The sequence below is a fragment of the Osmerus mordax genome, chromosome 10 (genome assembly GCF_038355195.1).
Source record: "Osmerus mordax isolate fOsmMor3 chromosome 10, fOsmMor3.pri, whole genome shotgun sequence".
NCBI lineage: Eukaryota > Metazoa > Chordata > Actinopteri > Osmeriformes > Osmeridae > Osmerus > Osmerus mordax.
The window spans coordinates 12,700,188-12,721,208 of record NC_090059.1 but is presented as its reverse complement, the minus strand read 5'-3'; the positions used below and the strand labels follow the sequence as shown (position 1 = coordinate 12,721,208).

General features: G+C 44.7%; 2 protein-coding genes across 3 annotated transcripts in view; one reads left to right on the top strand and one right to left on the bottom strand.

Annotated features, from left to right (window-relative positions):
* Positions 1-4,023, bottom strand: part of jmjd1cb (jumonji domain containing 1Cb) — an 81,900-nt gene extending 77,877 nt beyond the window's left edge. For both annotated transcript variants that reach the window (XM_067244283.1, XM_067244284.1), the window contains exon 1: positions 3,690-4,023. In XM_067244283.1, coding sequence (XP_067100384.1) covers positions 3,690-3,851 — 162 coding nt within the window. In that variant the 5' untranslated portion in view covers positions 3,852-4,023. The remainder of the gene's footprint in view (positions 1-3,689) is intronic.
* A 1,773-nt stretch (positions 4,024-5,796) lies between these two features.
* Positions 5,797-20,947, top strand: reep3b (receptor accessory protein 3b). Its single transcript, XM_067244999.1, has 8 exons — positions 5,797-6,154; positions 11,033-11,105; positions 14,612-14,688; positions 15,033-15,153; positions 15,490-15,603; positions 17,266-17,419; positions 19,352-19,488; positions 19,680-20,947. Exons 1-8 carry the CDS (start codon positions 6,123-6,125, stop codon positions 19,749-19,751), a joined length of 780 nt encoding a protein of 259 aa, XP_067101100.1. The 5' UTR covers positions 5,797-6,122; the 3' UTR covers positions 19,752-20,947.
* The last annotated feature ends 74 nt before the right edge of the window (positions 20,948-21,021 follow it).

Below are 21,021 nucleotides of genomic sequence, written 5' to 3'. Positions count from 1 at the left end.
CTCTCTCTCTTTCCCTCCCTCTCTGCTTGTGGGTGTTGCCATCTTTCGCCTCAGGCACAACAAAACTAAATAAACGCGGGCGTACTAGAGTCTCTTTCAGATCCTGCCAAACTGCTAGAGAACCTAACAACAAGCTAGAGGAGACAAAACAAGTCCTTTACTCTCATTTGTTATCCAGATGTGCCAGGGAAACAATGTAGTCCAACACACACACAGACATACACACACAGGCCTACACACACACACACACACACACACAAACACACACATACAGGCAACAGGATGAAGTCTGGTTGACACATCGGTTTCTTGCTACTATTTCACAAACCTGACTTAAGGAAGATGAGCTATTGCAGTATTTCCTACTAGGATGGATGAGTAAATGTCTGAAAGTCATAATAAAATATTACATTTAGTCATTTTAGCAGACACTCTTATCCAGAGTGTCTGCTAAAATATGTTTGAATGATCCTTTCCATATATCTGCTTCCCAGTGGATGATGTTACACTTATCTTCACTACTGTCATGCAGATCTACTTACCGTTACACACACACACACTGTCATCAAGCAGAAGTAGCCAATCTGACAACACAAACAAACCTAAAGTACCTTTATAGGGTAACAAGAGGTGACTTGTTTGGGCCCGGTTTAATTAGAGCAACAGCATTCCAGCAGGGCTCGTCAAATACCACCTCTGCCACCTCAGAGAAAAACGACTAAGCAAAAAAAAAAAAATGGTTTTCATATTGCTGCCAAAACATTTTGAGTGGAGCCCTTCAGAGTAACAGTCCATTTATTTGATTTGTGAAAGTATGCAGTGAAAAAAGGAATATACGGTTCAGTCTAAACTTTGGCCATCTGGTTTTACTTAGCTAGGCCCTATTCAACCAAAGCACGGTCGGAATCGGTACAAAAGCATTGGGCTGGGGAGGACTGGCTGAAGAGCCGGGGGTTTGGGGGGCTGTAGGGTTTGAGGCTGGAACATTGGATGTCTGGGGGCTAATGGGCCTGGGGGCTAATAGGCCAGTGGACAAGGCCAGGGGGCTGGGTCTTTTATTGCAGACTGACCATTTGCTGTTTGACCTGCACATAACAAAACAAGGAACAAACTAAAAACTATTTTTCAAAGACTGCTGATTAAGCTAAATAATTAAAACATTTGCTAACAGGTCCAACTACAGAATGAAGCAATGTGCAATGAAAATGGCAGACTCCATATTCATGTCTAATGCACAGTGCCCATAGTAGGTGTTTCCACAATGCTGGTGGCTGGCTATGAGCTGCTGATCCAGTACTGTGGAGATGAAGCAGTTAAAATGTTGGAGCAAGTGAACTCAGAAGAACTGTCATTCACGTGGCTAAGCCGCTGTTGCTATGGGATGCTGTCCAGCCATTGGTGAAAGACCCACACTCTCGCTGCTGTCAGTCAGGCTGGCCAAGGCTCACAGGGGCCGCCACAGCTCGCTCTAATGAGAGAGTTCAGAGCTACTGCTCTCTCTTGGTCTCTCTCTAGAATGCAATATCTCCCTTTATCTCTCAAACCCAACAACCTACATCTCCACAACCTTCCCTCTCTCCCCTTTTCTCCCAGCATCTCTCTCAGTCTTTGGAATATCAAAGACCTTTCCAGTGAGTCACACCTCAAGAGAACTGAGAAGAGATCATGGACAGCACGGCTAATTGGTCAAGTACACAGATAAATCTAGGCTATGTTGCAACATTATAGATCTCATTCAATGGAAAGGATTAATGTGTTTGTGTTTCACTATTGAAAAAAAGTATTTGGTTAGTAGGCTGATTTGCATGAGTCAGATAGTGACTATCGGATGATCAACTGGCACAGTTATTAAGACCACCTCAAATAACCTAGTGTTACCGTAAATATGAATGGCAGGGAGTCATCAGCAGAACAGAGTCCAACCTCCTGTCATGACCCCCTGCCTCCCTGTCTTCCTCCCTGTGATCAGCTCAGACAGTAGGCTAATGTTCTAGCAGACCTCAGACATGGCTGCCTTATGTTGTGGTGCAGTGGGGGAGGGGTGCTGGAGACAGACCCACCGGATCACAGACCCACAGGATCACATTACACCTTCAGGTTCCCTACTAAACACAACACTACCACTGAAACACTGTAAAGAGGCAGTCAAGTAGAATGTATTGCATACGTGTATTTCAATGTGGCAGGCTAGCCTAATATTTACACTATTGCCATCTATATCTAAATTACATAGGCACAGAGCAGTATGGTAAAAGTGTAGTATTGCAATCCTAAAGATTCACATTGAATTGAAAAAAAGGCTTTGTCTCATGCATAGTTATTTTTCCTTTGACTTGTACTCTGGACCGTGGTGCTATTCTCTGCCTGACACACACACACACACAAACACGAGCACACACGCGCACATAGTTTACAGATTCCTGGACTGTGCAGGAGCAGCAGCAGGCCTGGCCGGGGCCATTCACCTTGTTGTGGTGGAACATTCTCCTCATGCTCAGTTTCTGCTGATTAGGCCTTAGCACTAGCATCACCCCTACAGTTGGTGACCCCCAGGCCGAATGACTGACAACAAACGAACCAGCAGCATTACAGTACACACTGACTGTAGGAGGACAATGGCAGGGCCCGGCCAGACCAGGCTGATCTCCATTCATCAGAATACAGATGAAGCCTGCAGTTTTGGCCCCACTGTGGGATCTGCTGCCTGTTTGCACTTCTAAACACTGAAGGTGAAAGAATGCCAGAGTGACAGGACATGAGGACCTCTGATTTCATATGAGTCCTCTATCTACATGAGATAGATGGCACATTATAGACTGTAATTCCGGTCTCACCCTATTACACACAAGTCAAGCTTGAATCCAAGTAGCCTATGGTGATGATTACACTATTTATTCCTTGTTCCACCGTGTTTGGCACTTTTTATTGAATACATTTGGTAGAGCACAGGGAGCGATTGGAGTTATCTACACTTGGAACTGAACAATATTTGTTAAAGGTTGAGTATAGGAACAGTATGAATTATTCTGTACGAACTCTGTGACACGTTGTAATGCTCTTGGCATTATACGGCTACTACAAAGGAGTGGCGGCCGGGTGACATAATTAGGCTTTCTAATCTTAAATCCTTTACTGTAGGCTAGTCAATCAGCTGTTAGTGAAGGCAACTATATCAAACTAAATAGGCTGCTTTTGTAAATTAACAAACTCTCTCACGTTGACTATTCAGCAGTTTAATGCCATTCATTTGTCCTGTCGTGTTGGCATTTTGAACAGTAGTATTGGTAACAAATGATATTGAGTCTACAGCAAATATTATATATATATTTTTAAGACATACTACTGTTTTATTGAATTCCAGTCGACAGACCCCATTTGCTCGTGTAGTGACATTGCTGAGCTGACAAGTCTGCTCGAGCCAACGACCCCCCTACAGGCAGAGGCTCACTCGCAAGGGAGTTCTATGGCTCGCGAGTCAATAATATCTACACACTCAATAATCTACTCTCGGTATTTATTACTACACAACTACAGTAGCCGAATAAAACACACATGTACATTATTGATGCAAGTAGGTAAAGATAAACGATTAAATATTACTTGCTCCCGTTGAGATTCTAGCCATATTTCTGTATTCACAGCATATCAGTGTCCACAAAATGTGTAAAAACGAATCATTGTAATTTTACCGTTAGCTCAGGATTGTCATTGTCGCGGTGGGTGACAGCGCGGACGACTCCGGCTCGCCATCCCCAGCGCCCGATATTCCCGAGCTTCAGCGGGTCCTCTCCGCTGACACACAGGAACCGCTTCCCAACCAGCTCTGGCCGCGCTTCCACCGCCATGGCCATTCGCTGAGAGTGAAAACCCCCTCAAAAACTTCAACACCGACGCCCTATCGAGGTGACATTTACTACATGTAACTGAACTAAAGAATCCACTACAGAAAGAAATAAAAAAGACTAGAATTCGTCTTCAAAGTGTCGAGCGCAACCCGGGGGATTTAAATTTCTAGCAGTCTCCACCCGCAAATAGTCACCCTTTTGCTCAGTGGAAAACGAACATAGGAGCACATCACTGCAATCGTACAATGTGTGTCCCTCCGCTTCCCAAGGCATGCAACCGTGAAAACCGCAGCAGCAGACTTCTCCATCCGCCAGACACAAACCTCTTCGTTGACTTTCCCTGTCAAGTAGTGCTATGAAGAAAACACTGTAATAGGAAATGAAAACATTTTTGAGACACTCTAAATGTTTTCATTTCAAGATGACTGCAGTTTGGAGAAAAATACTATAACATACCATATTAATTGTCATTCTGATAAATATCAGTGCATCGCAAATGTAATATACAAAACTATGTTGCAGTGGTGTAAACAGAGACACTATTTTATTATATTATGTTTAAACTACTATTGGCATCACTGTTGAAATAAAAAAACTAACAAATTACATTTAAGACCCTTATATTGTAATATAAATTGTTTTGTCCAGAGAGTACAGGTTAAGGATAGGCATTAACACAAAAAAGTATTTGGTTTTCTATAATTTTTTTACTAATAATAATGTGACTATATAATTATTGTAGGCTTGATATATTTCGCGGCAAGCAGCCTACATGGATTCGTTCAATACCCATAGCCGGCTCTATTGCTCATCTCAGGCAGACCTTATGGGTTGTGTTTTGTGTGCTGTGCTGTGCTGACTATAAAGGAGAGGGGGTGCTGTCACAATGCTGTTCACTGCCATTTAAAGCAGGTACACTGGAGGCAATCAGCTCTATGTCACTTTCGGGTCAGGGCGGGAGATGGAGAAAGATATCCCGCTGCTGATAGAATCACAAATCACTGTGCTCCTGAGACGGTTGTTAAGCCGTGCCTGGTCATAAATACGTTCTCCAGAGAGCACTACAAAACTAGAGTCAAACACGAGATGTGCTGCAGGCAGACAGCTAAAGGCAACCGCCTATCTTATCTCTTTATTCACAACCACCAATCTAATTTCAAACCTCTTGAACACCTGTGATTGCAATCGGAGAGACAGCGACAAAGGTATAGGATAATGCGTTTGATGATTTTGAGTATCTCTGCTAGCTTCAATCAAGAGATGAATAAAACTTGAAAACTATAATTGTGTGAATTATTGACTAATTTGGAGCTAAGCATAGGGAATTATGGCTGTGTTTGAGTAGCCTTGCATCCCTTATCACACACACTGATGTAACCACGCAAATATTGTTGATGTTCTGTATCAGCCTTAGACTTCAGTGCACAGCAGCATGATTGACTGTGGAATCGACAATCCACACAGTATGTTTGGGAAATGTTGATGTATTATAACTCCATGCTGTCTGCTCCATTATTGGGATAAAATAGTTAAGGACTTTATTCACTAGATACACAAGATTAATCCGTTTCCATAATAACTTCTCTGTTAATTCTTAACTGCACTGATGCGCATTGACCCATTGTAATTTATTCATTTTTAAATCAATGCCTGCTAACCAATGAGGATATTATGTTACTGTACTTCCTCGCAACAACAGCGCTTGAATTAGAAACCATGCCGCTCATCGCTGTGTTCACCCAATGGTCCACTTTCGCCACGAAGCGCTTTTTCGCCAATCAGGGAAGGAAACATAGAGTTCGCTGCATTACCGTAAGGGACGCCAATACGAACCAATAGTTGTTGGTTATTGGTGTAAACAAACGTATCTGTCCAATCACATTGAACAGGAGGTTTGCCCTTGTCACTGACGTCACCAGCTGCTGGAACACCTTTTTTGAGTGCCAGGAACAGAGAGGAGATGAGAGGTGTTAGACCCGGAGGAATTGAGAGGGTGATAAAATAAATAACAAAACAAAGGATTTAATTGTGCGCTTTCCTTATTTTATGGCTCCATTACCAAATTTAATAACTGGACGTTGTCTTTTACGGAGATGAGTAGGCTATTATGTTTCTTCGAAGTTTGCTTTTAGCCTCAGAACGTTAACGAAGTTCTGTCCCGAAGTTTATGGTAGCTGTTAGCTAACGTTAGCTTGGTGTCCACGGTACCGCCCCGGTGTATCTTTCAACATCCAGGGGCCCGGTTGTCTTCCCTCTCACGCGGCCACGCTTAAGAATATGGTGTCGTGGATGATCTCAAGAACCGTTGTGTAAGTAGACATTTTGATTTAGATTCAACATAAAGTCAGCTAGCAGCTAACAGTTAGGTAGCTAGTTAGCTAATGGGTTGGGGACTATGTTACTAGCGTGAATGGATGACATTGGGTCCCAACTTTGTTTGTCTGGTTAGCACTAGCTAGCAGACATTGTAGCTAATGCTAGCTGTCTTGTCTAGCTGCCTTAGTTGTTACACACATACTTTCATACGCCTAGCTAGCTGTTCAGAGTTTTACCTTTTAGGGAAACGCGCTCATTAGAGGGTTATCTTATAGGCTACAATCTCCAATAAAAATACTTGCAACTATTAATGAGTTAATGTAGTGGCCAACATGTTTATTAGTTATGGAAGATGCTATCACAGGCATTTTTTAAACCAATATAGTTATCAAGCTATGTAGAGGTAGAAAGCTAACTTGAGTAGCAGGCCCCACCCAACAGTAATAGTTCTGAAGAATACTTTAGCTGACTACCAATGTGGACATGGGGTGGTACATTTTGGGAGAAAATGTGTTTACGTCCATTGGCCGGACAGACGGGAATTCTGTACCAGGTGGGAGGAGAGAAGAGATTGTTCTTGGTTGTCGTAAGGATTCTCTCTGGTCTTACCATATCTTCTTGTTTTCATGTTTCCAAGTGCCTACACCTACCCATCACATTCAGTATGTTGTGAATTATTATGGTCTGCCTTTTAAGACAAGTGATAAATACATTTGATTCCAATATTTCATATTGAGCTTCAAACAAACATGAAGACACCAACTTGGAATAAGCTAGTCACTCAGTGTATTTATAGCCCACATAAGGTGAATTCAAAAATAGTCAGTAGGAGTAGCTCCTATTCTGGTAGCAACATAACTCAGGTATTTATATACATATCAAGTCCAGGGCTGGTTATTTAAGTGGTTCATTTAATCATCAATAATAAAACATAGCTGTAAACACAGGTATTCTAGTAAATTTGCCACCCACAGTCTAATACTCTTTTCTTGACCCCGAGTCACAAGATCCCATTCTTCAGCGATGCGTGTATAACAAGTTTATCTGGACTGCTGAGATAGAACTTGACAGTTGACAGGGCCTAACACTCCCAGATCATAAACTGTCAAGGTGTTTCACTTGCTTTTACGTAAGACATATTTAGTAGTTTAGAAGTATTATTCCCAGTTGATGTTTGCACATTATCTAGGCTAATACAGAATTGATTTTGTAACCTACAGGAACTTTCCTATCTTTGATTGGTAATCAAAGCATACTTATCTTGTTAGCCTAATAGAGTTAATTTCTTAAAACCAGTTTGACAATCTGCTAGGTGTAAGGCCAGTGTGTGGGCATAGCCTATGACATAGGATGGGCCTACATGGCTTAATGGAGCAAAGTTGAGCTATGATGTTGTAGCAAAACAATTCCTTTCTGTTTTTAGTTAAGGTATATATATTTGTGGGCATTGGTATTCATTACTGGATAGTGACAGTTTGAGATGGGAAATGTACGGGAGGGAGAGAGGGAAGGAAATGCAGGAAATGGCCCAAGTCTGAAATCAAACTGTGGTACGCACTCTTAACCAGTAAGCCACTGGCCCGGCCCGCCCCTGTATTTTCTGAAGGGGAAAAGTAATCAGTCTCTCTCCTGGTCTTGATCTGAAACCAGATGTTGGAACTTGGAACTCCAGATCTCTGGATCTTTAGAATTCTCCCCTGCAGCCCTCCTCTCTCCTCATCTGGCTCAGCTCCCAGCCCTGTGTGCACGCTAGGTGTACAGTGTCAGGAAACCAGGAACGTTGACCTAGAGCAGAATGTCAGGGCCCGTTGGAGGGGTTTATTTTTTCAGCTGCTTGGCTGCCAGAGACCAGAGAGGCCCCTAGTTTTCACAAAAATTGTTTTAAGAACGTTCTCGGCGGGCCCTCATTTCCTTCTCATGTGTGGTTTAATGGAGAGATGCCCCTCTCTGTGAGAACAGACGCTGGAAAGGTAGTGGGCTGCAGGCTACAGTCGGGTTGTTTTCTTTGAGATGAGGGCTATTGTGTAATCTTCGTTTTTCACTAGCAGTGGAAGGGACACTGTGTTTCTCAGACACAGACAGGTAAACAATATGTCTCTGGGTTCTGCCTGAATCCTTACTACACACCAGAGACCTGCATGTGTTGGCCGAGCAGTAGGCTTTAACCTATTTTGTTCAGTGATTTTCAAAGTTACAGAGTATTAATACTCAGATCTAGTTGTGGCAGAGTATGTAATGCACGATAGGCACATGCTTCTCTGACAGGTGTCTCTGTCAGCTGGATTAGTTATGGCATTGCATTTGTACTCTGTACATCAGTACTTTCTGTTGCCCTGAACATGGACTTTTGTGTTCCAAAGTTACATTGCAGCAAAGCCAATTAACTGCCCTACCAGATATAGTAAATTTAGCTGATGTGGAGCAGCGAGCTTCAGACAGTACCCTTATCTATTTACCCAAGAACTCTAGCTTATCAGTTGTGTCTTTTACCATGCTGTTTATTATGCTGCCATGTTGCAAGTTACATCAACTGTTGTTTGCAGGCCAATGTTCCTATTACCGGTACTGTTGCTCATGTTCTAGGTGAGACGGTATAGCATGGCTGAGATCAGGGCCGGCCCCAGCCATAAGCGAACTAAGCGGCTGCTTAGGGCCCCCGTGGCCCTCAGAGGGCCCCCGAGATCAAATGTAACAGTTTAATGTAATTTTTTTAAATAAAAAGTGACGCCGAGGGGCCTCCAATTCAATTCTGCTTAAGGCCACATAAAGGCTTGGGCCAGCCCTGCCTGAGATTGTTGGGTCCTAGTCAAATGTTCCAGTAAAGAAGCTTGTATGGCGAGGGGATTTTCCTTTTACTCATATGCATTGCTGTTTGGCTGTTTCCAATCCGTGGGCAGACAGCAGTTGAGTTGGCTGCCTTGAGACAAGTCCCTCTTTTCCCCTGCTTTAACACTCACAGTCCCAGTAGACCGAGATGCTTTCCATCGGAACGTTTCACAGATTGTATAGATAATGTGGCAGCAGCGGAATAGTGTTGATGCCAGTTAAGTGGTAAGCTAGGTTTGTCCGTAAGAGCGTTATCCATGGGAACTTTTCACTTCCTGGTATGAGGGGAAAGCCCCAGAGCAGATGGTAATTGTAGCCTACCTGCTGCAGTGTCGTTGTTACGCTGTCAATCAAGTGGCTGCATATTTGCTTTCCTTGGACTGGTCTGGGTGTGTTGCAAAAAAGGTGCAAACATTATATACTGAAGAGTGCATTTTGAATTACCCGCGAAGGGTGTGTTTAGGATGGGTTTGTCACAAGACTGTGCAGCTTGAATGCTGTTATTAAAGCTAGCCAGTCTTTTGTTCATTGTTGTGGGTGGAAGAGGACTCTGGCAGTCAAAGCTGATTAGCTTTGTGACCAAATGAGCAGAGAAATACCTGTTATTAACCTGACAACAGGCCACCATTAATACAAGTACCAGATTAGCAGTTATACAGACATTCAAATTACAGCTTGTTACACCCTTGTTGTGAGGACGAGGTCCACTGTAGCTTAGAGACCATTGTTGGATGGAGAGTGATGAGAGTGTGTGTATGGGGGGGGGGGGGGGGAGACAACCGTGGCCTGCCTACAATCTGTTCTGCTGTCTCCATGGAAACAGCAGGAAAATAAACAGCAGCCTCTTGCCTGGCTGAGGTGGATCTTTGGATGGAGGCCATGAAACATAAAACTAGGGGAGAGTTTCACCGTTGTATAAATACTCTGCCCCTTCTCTCTCTCTCTCTCTCTCTCTCTCTCTCTCTCTCTCTCTCTCTCTCTCTCTCTCTCTCTCTCTCTCTCTCTCTCTCTCCTCTCTCCTCTCTCCTCTCTTCTCTCTCTCTCGACACTAGTCCACATCAACTCAACTCCTGGGGGGGTGAGGTGGAAAACCTGTGTATTAGTCAATGTCTCTTACAAAAGTGTTCTGTCATGATGTTCTGTAACTCACAGGAATCTGTGCAGACCAGATGATTTATCATTCTGTGTTTTTCAGATATGGAGCTAGCCAGACAGAGATATGCTGTAATAGCAAGCTTGAGTAGAAAGTCGTTTCCTATCTTTCCTCGCCTTGACGGTTAAAGGGAAGCTGTGAGGCCTCCTATGTTATACCAGGCTATATTGGCACTACTGTCAGTGTTGGAGGAGGTTCAACACTGGATCACAGTTAAATGTGGCTTCGGAAAGCCTGCAAGGCAAAGGAGAGTATGGTCACTTAAATAGTGGTGCTGCTGAGTGCACTGGTACAGCAGAGTGACTGCCAGTCTGGCTCAGGGATGGAGCTTACGTTACAATCTGAAATGTCAGTGTCAGGGAGTGTCCTCTACAGCAGATCTGTCAAGGGCACCAGAATGACTCGATCAGATGTAGAGGCCTTTTCTGAACCAGAGCTTCTGCATAGTCGTCGTGATCGTGTCTCTGCGGGCTTTGTTTACCGTTCAGTGTTTTTGCATTGCTAAATGCACCATTACATTGGTTGGGTCTGCAGGCCACACATGCAAATAGCCATGGTAACTGCCTGGCAGGGAGAGTGGCTCAACAGACACTGTGTGTGTGAGGACACTGTCAGACTTGTTTTACAAGGTATGACTACAATAGTGCTGTCAAGTCTCACGAGTCTCAAAGGTCTTCTTAGAGGGAGAAAAGGGACTCTTTGTCCTGCGAATGGTTTCGGTGGCAGAATAGCAAGAAGGAACACTCGCTGGAAAACACCGACCACAGCATAAACACTGCGGTCTTTATACGAGTTGGAGGTTATGGAGGGTTTGGCTCAGAACTCAACATTTAGTGTAATAATGTATCGTGGTAATTCATTCTTCATTAATCCTCTTCTCTGTTGTACACAGGCTGGTCTTTGGCACCCTGTATCCGGCCTACTACTCTTACAAAGCAGTGAAGACCAAAAACGTCAAGGAATATGTAAGTAGGAATACATTTATCTTATTGCTGGTTAGGTTGTGACTGGGTCGGAAACAAATGTGTGTATGGGAATGTCGGGTCTGATTAGGTAACACATAATGTCATATAGTAGTTTATACCTGGGTGGGTCCACTGACTGTTCAGTACAAGCCCAGACATGTCACTGTGTTTCTCTCTCATTCCTTATATCCTGTTCTGTTTTTCTCCCTCCCCCAAACACGCCCTCCCAGTCTCGTTGCAGTGCTCTTTGTGCTCATGTTTGTCCTTAAATGAATGACCTGAGCAGGTGCCCAGTTGGTAGGCTGATTTAGCTCCTGCCAACCCTCATGTCATTTATAGACAACAATGGTTTGACCTTTCAGAGGGGTAGAGAGAGTTTGGCAGAAGATCTGTCTGTCTTTATTCTCCAGCATTGTAATGTGTTTACAGATAACTCAGAGCAAAAACATAAAAGGGTGTGAAAGGGATGTGGAACAGTGTGTTCAGAACAGTTTGCTCTGTGCTTCAGATGGGAAGATTGCTTGTCTATTCTTCCATTTTTCCTATTCTTTCATGTAAAAGTAGACTTGTGCTGTCCTCGAGAGATTGGTGTACAGCTCAATCTGACATCTTATTGCTTCAGCTGGTTCCAGTGGCAGGCAGCAGTGTAGAGCAGTGTTCCTACTGGGAAAAGGTTCACCAGGACAGAGGAGCCCTCAGGCACGAACAGACGACTCGCTACCTTCCAGCCTTCCTTTCTCTGCACCCAGCACCAGCCGCCTATCTTTCTTTCATCCGCTCTCCACCTCCTCCTCCCCCCCCCCCCCCCCCCCCCCTCCGTCACTTCTCTGCTTCATCTTTCTCCTCCTCCTGTCCTCTCCCCTAACCTTCCTCCTCATCTTCCACTCCTTGGAAAAACTTGCCTGTCTGCCTGTCACAGTATCTGTTACTAAAGCATCTTATCTGTAAAGCATAGCTCGCTACAGTAAATGTCCATAGAACTATCTGTCTTTTAGGGCGCCTAAGCTCCTCTACATCACATAACCTTATCACAAGTTGAACATCACTTTACTGCTGAGCCATGCATTGCACGTGCAACAAAGAAAGTGGGGTGGGGGTAAATTTGCAGTTGTGTAATGTAACTCATTGCAATTTACCTACAAGATACTGAAGTGACTTGGTGAGGACATTTGTTGACAGCAGGTTCGGCAAAAAAAAGATTAGCTAGGAAAGGTGGCTTTGACGTGACTAACAAGATTGCCTACAGAAGCATTAGCTTAGCTCTAGCAGTTGGCTGGTTACATATATACATGTTAAGATTAGCTACCAAGGCTGTTGGCTATATTCAGCATTGTGTCTGCTTTCCTGCTGGATGCCAAGTTAATCAGATCCAAACTCTGTAATAGTCTGACTGCTCTAGAGCTCGAGAATAACCACTAACTTTGCACATTAGGATGAGGGGAAAATGGCAAGGGCTGACATGTACTATCAGATAATGGACTGTGTGTCAGTAAAATTAGTGCAGTACAGCTACTTAACAAGGCTGGTTTCATTGGTTGTCCTGTTTAAATTAAGTTTGTCCAGATAAGTTAAATTGATTAAACACATTTAGCGTCCCATGAAGAGGCCAGGAAAGGCTTCCTTTAGAATGCTACTTAGAGAATGTTCTCTTCACAAGGGTTCTAGGTGGAGGGTTAATCTAACTGAGTTTGCAGGTCCATTTAACTGCTGGTTTCTGTGGAAAGGGAATAAAGAAGAGCATTCCACCAGCAGCCAGGGCCGTTTTAGAACATGTCACGACGGCTGCGCTCTAGTTTGTCTTCAAACACGCAGTAAATGTCAGAGTAGTAATTGAGAAAAACTCTGCTCTGAGTTGACCCAGAATAGCCCTGGATAGATCCTGCTTTGTGTTGCTAGCTTACGGTTTTATGCTGCTAGAGGAGGGTTTGTTCTGAAGTGGGGTGAAAATGGGTTTAAGATCAAAGGAAAGATCTCACTCGGACCTCCTTATATTGTTTATAGCCTAGATATAAAAGGTGAGAAGATTTCTTCAAAGTACAGTATTGTTCTTGTGTAAGGAGCATAGCTTAACTGTATCCCTAGTACACTTAGAGTATAGGCTTGAATTGGCACACATTAAGGTGGTGATTTTACTCTCTTCTTTACCTCAGTAATATTATTTTATTCACATTTTTGTCTTGGTGTTTCAGGTTCATTCATCTCACAGGTGTAGTGTGTCATTAGAGCAGTGGGGCTCACTGCAGGTCACCATGGCTGTCATCTAATGAATAATGTAGTTCAAACAAGTTCAACAGCTCATGTGTTTACACCTCTGGGCTACACTGTTCCACTCCCATGGTCTGTTTACAGCTGAACTACTGTGAATCAATGCTTGATTTGGAGTGGAGCAGTTTGGTTGCCAGCTAGTTTATTTCATGCCCGATAGCTATGTCTACTGTAGTTAAAGAGGCTAGGATATCCACAGATGGAACCAAATTGAGTCTCAGACCATTTTATAACCAACTGTAAAGCAATTTGAACTGTTTCAAACAGCAACTGTTTCAGATAGTTGAATTTGTGTTTTTACTAGACAGCACACTGAAACATAGTCAAACTATGTATTTCTTGATTGATAATATCCTATGCCTGTAGCTGAAATGGAGGCTTCAGGCTATTTATCATTCTGTGGGGTCAGAGGTCAGCCCCTAACATTATGAACCCCATGACTGAATGTAAAACTGTCAGAGGGGGTAAGATCAATGGCGAGAAAGAGAATAAGATTGACTCACTTGTCGATTGGATAGACTAGGCCTAATACAATTCTCTCTCTCTGTGTTCCTCTCTCTCTCTCTCTTTTATCTCCCTCTATTTTTCTCTTCTCTCTCCCTTTTATTCGTATTCCATCTCCCTCATCCTCTCCCTCCCTCCGCCCTGTCCTGGGTGCAGCGCATTGATCACCCCCATGGCGAGTCACGGGGCTGCTGGGAGTTCACTGTGAGGCCACCAATTAAAAGGCAAGGGCCTGAGCCTGCTCTGAGCCCTGAGCCTGGACTAGGCTGCCTGTCAGGCTGCTAATTCCTGCTGTGAACAGCCCAGCCCACATTCATCTGACTGAGCTCACTCAGGCTGAACACATCGGCTAATACCTCCAGAGACACACAGGCCTGTCTGGGCTGGGGGCTAGAGCCAGCAAGCCTCTGTCTGTCAGTCTCTGTCTGTCTGTCCGCCCCACTTTACCTTTTGAAATTGAAATTCTGTAGAAAGCCCCTGTGTTGTGGTGGAGAGGTAGATGGGGAGAGATGGAAGGAATACCAAGTAGGGTGGTTAGGGACCGTCTCTCTGTCTGGCTGGAGGTTTTCTGTTTCCCGGCTCCTCTCCTCTTCAGCTGAACCAAGGTGGCCTGCATTGGGGTCATGTGATCACTACAGTCATTTAGATAAACAAAATGATATTAATCTCGCTCTGGATCCCAGTAATGTTCATTTGAAGGATTATCATCTATTGATCACGTTGCTTGTCCCCCTCAGGTGCGCTGGATGATGTACTGGATCGTGTTCGCTCTCTACACCGTGGTAGAGACCATTACAGACCTCACACTAGCCTGGTAAGACTGACTGGGAACACATACTTATATTGGTTAGTTAATGTGATTAGTTAACACATCAACATTAGTTTGTTAATGCTCTCATTTCGGTTGATTGCCACTGATTGTGTTGATGCATACCAACAAGGAATCCCAGAGCCTTTTTTGGATTGGTATGTTGTCCCTGGTCAGGGAAACCACAAGAAACCAATCAAGGTTTATTGAAATGAAGTTGCCCTACTTTTAATTGGGGAGCTTGGGAAATTAATGTGTGGGAATACAGTTTTAATGAGTCTGATTATAGGCAATGATTAATTGGATGTTTGGTGATCATTTTTTTGTTGTGTGTTTGTGTGTGTGTGTAGGTTTCCTCTTTATTATGAGATCAAGATAGCGTTCGTTATCTGGCTGCTGTCCCCCTACACACGAGGAGCCAGCCTCATCTACAGGAAGTGTCTGCACCCTCTCCTGTCCTCTAGAGAACAGGTAATACTATCCTCTCTCTCTCTCTCTCTCTCTCTCCCTGTCTCTCTCTCCCTGTCTCTCTCTCCCTGTCTCTCTCTCTCTCTCTCTCTCTCCCTGTCTCTCTCCCTGTCTCTCTCTCCCTGTCTCTCTCTCCCTGTCTCTCTCTCCCTGTCTCTATCTGTCTCTCCCCCCCACATGAGGCTGCATTACACTGGAAGCCATCTCTTATTTGTTCAGAGACTATAGATATATATTTGACACTGGTCATTTCTTGAGTACGGGTTGACCACGGAGGCCTACTCGCACAGCCACATGCTCTGCTGCAGCCCTCAGCCTCTCCTGTCCTGTGTTGTGCAGGAGATAGATGACTACATCGTCCAGGCCAAGGAGCGGAGCTACGAGACCATGGTGAACTTCGGCAAGCAGGGCCTAAGTATAGCAGCGACCGCAGCCGTCTCCGCAGCTGTCAAGGCAAGTGCAAGGCTGCAAGCGTGAAAGTGTGTGTGTGTGTGTGTGGGGGGGGGGGGGGGGGGGTTGTGTTGAATGCTTCTGCTCACAGAAGTGTGCATGTCCTTGTGGTGGGAGTGAGTAGGAGTGAGAGTGTGCATGTATTGTGTGTGTGTGTGTGTGTGTGTGGGTGAGACTGTCTCTCTCCAAGGTGCGTTGACACAGAGGCTCATTCCAGACTCTGTAGCCCCCCCCCTCTCTTTTGGCCCTTTTACTGTACTAGGGAAGCCTACTGTGGTTGCATCAGCATTGCACACTGCTATCTCTCTCTGAGACACAACACAAGTGAGTGGCTCATAAGCTGCGTGGCGATAATAAGATCTCCCGGAGTCTAGAGCCATTAATCTTCCAGGGCTCTTGTGAACTCAGATATGTTTGGACAGAGCTCCGCTGACCATAAAAGGTTGATATGAGATGAATAGTATTATATTATGCAACTCCAGTGGCTAAATATTACAAGAGCAGGATATAGGGATTTCTCTCGACTTAGGCCTGCTCCGAGACGAGTGGAGAGGAATATGATGCAAAAAGCAGTTTCCTAACCGTGGTTTGGACTGAAAGCACACTCCAACACTGCTTCTGCTCTGCCACAGGAAGAAGAGCGAGGAAGGGTTGGTGAGGGAACGGAGAGAAGGGGAGGGGGGGGTAGCTTTGAGGAGCGAGAGAGATCAAAAGCTAGGGGTGGGTGATATACATGGAAGATAGAGAGAGCAAGTAAGAGTTGGAGGAATGGAAAGAAAGAAAGTTCCACTCTAGAACGGCTTGGCTTTAAGTTTGTCAGCTTTGAGCTGCACATCTCATGGAGTATTCTTATAAAACCTCACATCTCTGCTCGACTTATATTAACTAGTCCACTGGTCACACAGTCAACACTCTCCCCTTTCTCCTTCCCTCTTCCTCTCCTCCTTCCTTCCCTCCCTCCCTCTCCTCTACCCTCACCCTCTCTCCCTACGTCTGTCTGTGTATCCTAACCTTGGTGTCAATCTCTCTCTCCTTGCGGGACTGTGGCCCTGTGGTCTGGTCCACTAGGCCCCCTGTCCCCCTGGCCCCCCAGCTCTCTGAGGTACAGTACTGGTGACAGCATGGAGGATATGCCCCCCACCCACTTTCAGTAGCCTCATACCCATCCACACCCCAGACCCATTGTCTGACTTCATTTTCCCCTTATGTCCTTTACCCCCCCCCCCCCCTCTCTTTTTTTTTCGTCTTTGGTCTGTGCGTTTGTGATCTTGTAAAGTTCTCTCATTTTCTTTTTGTTGTTGTTGTGAAGCCAAGTTGTAGGCCTGGTATACTGTACACATGTTACAGTTAGTGACTAATGATGATATAACGGTAGCGCGTGCACACACACTCCATCTGTCCGTGTTTGAGTCATCCGCTGATGTTAACATGTAGGAGAACAGTGTATAAAACACCCAGTGGATCTCCAGTAGATAGTTTGTCTGTTATGGTTTGACACACCAACACTCCATCCACTCGCCTTCAACAGCCATCTGCATGTGTTTGTACCAGTGTTGCAATGTCGCCCCTGTGATCCTTATTAGCACCAGATACTATAACAAAAGGATAACTATGTTGGTCTGTCTCTCTCTCTCTGTGTGTGTGTGTGTGTGTGTGTGTGCGCAGGGACAGGGGGCCATCACAGAAAAGCTGAGGAGTTTCAGTATGCACGACCTGACCCAGATCCCCCACAACGATGCTGTTGGCCAGCTGTACCCAGGCTACAGCAACCCTGCCACCGCCCGCAGGGCACAGAACGCCGACACAATCGATGGCGCAGGTAGAGTAGCACTCACGCACAACGCTTCCATGTTCCAGACGTCACTCACATGCCGAGACGTGTAGGAACAAGGCACTGTTTCATCCTGCCATACCAACCCACCTGACACACCTAGCAGCGCATGCACAGACCCACACACACACACCCTCCAATTCTAGCACACCAAGCTTGTTATACTGGTCGTGTAATCATTAACGCAGAGGAAACACTTTTCCCACTGTTTCTAAACATGCCAAAGTCCAGAATATGAGCTGCTCTGGTTGTAATCTACTCTCTCTGGTCTGGTTTATCCTGGTCTGATCTAATCTGGTCTATCATGGTATGGTCTTGTCTGTCCTGGTGTGGACTGGTCTAGTTTTGTCTAGCCTGGTGGAAGAGGAGGAGGATTGAGTCTGAGAGGATGACTCTTTGTTCTGTTGCTGCCTGGGAGTCGTAGGCATGTAGACAACCACTGCCCGTATTTCTGCATTATCCATAAAGGAACCAGAACAATCACGCTCTCTGGCGTGTGTGCGTGTGTGCGTGCGCATTCTCCTGTATCATAATGAGTGATAATGTCTGGCGGAGCCACGCTAAAGGTCTAGAGAAGCTCTCTCTCTCTCTCTCTCTCTCTCTCTCTCTCTCTCTCTCTCTCTCTCTCTCTCTCTCTCTCTCTCTCTCTCTCTCTCTCTCTCTCTCTCTCTCTCTCTCTCTCTCTCTCTCTCTCTCTCTCTCACTCGTCAGATGAAGGCCACCTCCCATCCCCAGCACTCTCTCTCTCTAGTGCTGAGCTGAATACCTAATGTCGTCCTCTGTCTGTCTATGCTAATGCCTCCTCCTTACCGCCTGCCTGCGTTACCGCCTGGCTGGCCGGCCGCCGGCCTGCGTGTTTGAAATTCTGCCGACGTCCCAAGTCATTTCTATCGGCAGCATCTGCAATGAAGTCGTCACACACAGGGAGATTCTAAATGCCACGCGTTGATGAAGACAGGAGAGATGGGGCTTCTGTCAATGTCAAACCGATTAACAAATATGTTAATTACAATGTTGGGCATGGAGGAGAAAGGGGGGGGGGGAAGCATTTGCGACGTTACGTGACGTGTGCCGTGCGTGTGTGTGTTTATGCACTCATTTGTGCGAAGCAGCAGGGGTCATATGAGGAGTCTGGCTGGCACGTGCTGTTCCATTGTTCTGTTCTCAGTGAGGAGCAGAGGCTAGGAGAGGCTAGGAGAGGCCAGGAGAGGCTGCGTGGGAGACAGAGAGAGTCAGAGTGTCACATGGGAGGTTATAATGCGGGAGGAGGGTCGTTATGTTTTAGCCCAGGCATGACCGTGGTCTCTTGTTGTTCCTCTGTCTCTCACAGAACACAGCAGAGGAAATGGCAGGTCCTTTATTGGATGAGAGTCTGGCCTGCTGGCTCTGGGTCAGACTGTTGGGGCCTGGGAGCTCTGCAGCTCTGACACCAGGAGAGTCTGGGCTTGCATGAAGAAGCTGTCCAGTTTGACATGAGACAGAGCTTTTAGCCTCGATGAAGCTTAAATTCACAATAGGAATACTTTCTTGGGTTGCAGGGAGGCTAAAGCTAAATCTGAAGTCTGAACTCACCGTGGAAAATGACCAGTGGTTTGTGAACGCGGCCAAGAAACAGAGATATTGGAATAATGGGAAGCAGATGTGGGTGGAAGGAAACAAACAAAAGAGGCTTGGAAGAGGTGGCAGCTGTTCCTGTGTGGCTGTTGCCACCTAGTGGACAGAAAGGGAAACAATGCATTGGCTCTAAAAAGTAGTCTGTGTATTAGTGCCCCAGGTAAAGGGGTTCTCCTTAGGTCCTTGCTCCTGTGTTTATCCAAAGTGTGTGTGTGTTAAAATGGCAGGACATACGCACACATCTAGAGATATGTAAAGTAGTATCTGTTCTCCTGATGTGTGTGTGTGTGTGTGTGTGTTCTCTAGAGTACTATGAATATGAGCAGGACGACAGGACAGACGAGGAGACGGAGCCCACGTTCTCCGAGGACGAGGCCGTGACACAGAGAGGCCTGAGGCGTTCCCAGAGTGTCAAGATCACGCGTTCCAAAGGCCGCAAGGACGTAAGGCATACACACACACACACACTTTATACACTCATATATATTTTTTCACTGTTGTTTTGGTGACTGATTTTGTCAAGCGAGAGTCAGTTTTGCTGCATGATTATCTCTGGTGTGTTATTGACCAAAGGACTGTAGCTTTACTGGACTGTAACTGTAGCTAACTAACAGTTATTTGGCTGTTCCTACAGGTGCGATATGGATCTCTGAAGATCAAGGGCAAGAAGAGGCCTTTGTTGAGCTCTGTAAACTACGGAATGTGACTTAGACCGGAAGTAGGAAGTGACTACTCACACAACAGAGCATGATGTCATCAGAAAGGGACACTTGTTTTTTCTGATGTTTATACATGCGTTTAAGGGTCTTCTTTTCATGCTGTAAGCAAACTCATTTTTAAATTAACAATTGAAAATGTAACATATTTATTACCTAAGTCTTACTCTGTATGGACACGTGTGCAGCCTCGTTGTCAAAACTACAGCTGTATTTCAAACCAATGCTAAGGATTTTGTTGGTGTTAGTATTAAAAGGACAGTTTATCCCAAAATCTAAAATACACATTCTTCCTCTGTAGTGCTATTTATCTGGATTGTTTTGGTGTGAGTTTGGGAGAATGTTTTTTGGGGCACTTTGACCACCAGAGGACAAACCCAATCTAGTTCCATTATATTAAAGAGAATCTAGACATTCAAAACTGAGCAACTCATACAAAAACAAACTACTCAAAATCTAGATTAATAAATACCACAATCGGTAAGAGGACAAAATGTATTTTAGATTTTCGGGTGAACAGTACATTTCTTTTTCTGGATATGCAATTTTAGACACAAGTATGTTAGAGTGGAGCTTCCGCATTTCTTTTAGTGAGTAATGTTTAATGAGTAGCAGCAGTTTGCCTTTCTCCTATGTTTTGGTGTGAGTATATATTTTATTGCTGCTTGTATGACATGCTGCCTTTTAGAGACATTAGTCATACATCCTAATAATGAAAACTGACACATGAAACCATAGTTACCACATCAGACCAAAAGTGTCCTTTATTCCTTGTAAAAAAAAAGAAAGAAATAATATACCAATGATGAGCATGAAAGGGAGTAGAGAACCACGAGAGGGTGAGTGAGCTTGTGTTAGATGTTTAGGTGTGTTTGTATTGACAACCTGCCACAGGCCAATTCTGTTTTTTTGGAGACACTTAACAAAACCAAGTGACTATGTAAATTGCCACCCGCTGCACATTCTTCTTCCAAATATTTTAATGTGTGTCATCTCATTCTAGAATGTAATACCCATTTTTGGGGACCTTTTAATATGCTCACATGGAAGCGAGACTAATACCAAAGCTTTATCTACTTAACCAGCCTTGTCTGGGGTTCATCTGTGTGTGGGTATGAATGATGTGGGTGGGGTTGTATTATATGTAAATGCAAAACATGAATAAAAGTTTGTTGAGAAACTAAAAGTAGGACTGAGAATTATTTTCAGTTTCATTACAAATGGTAGTGAAAAGTCTGAACTAAATCCATACATTGTCGT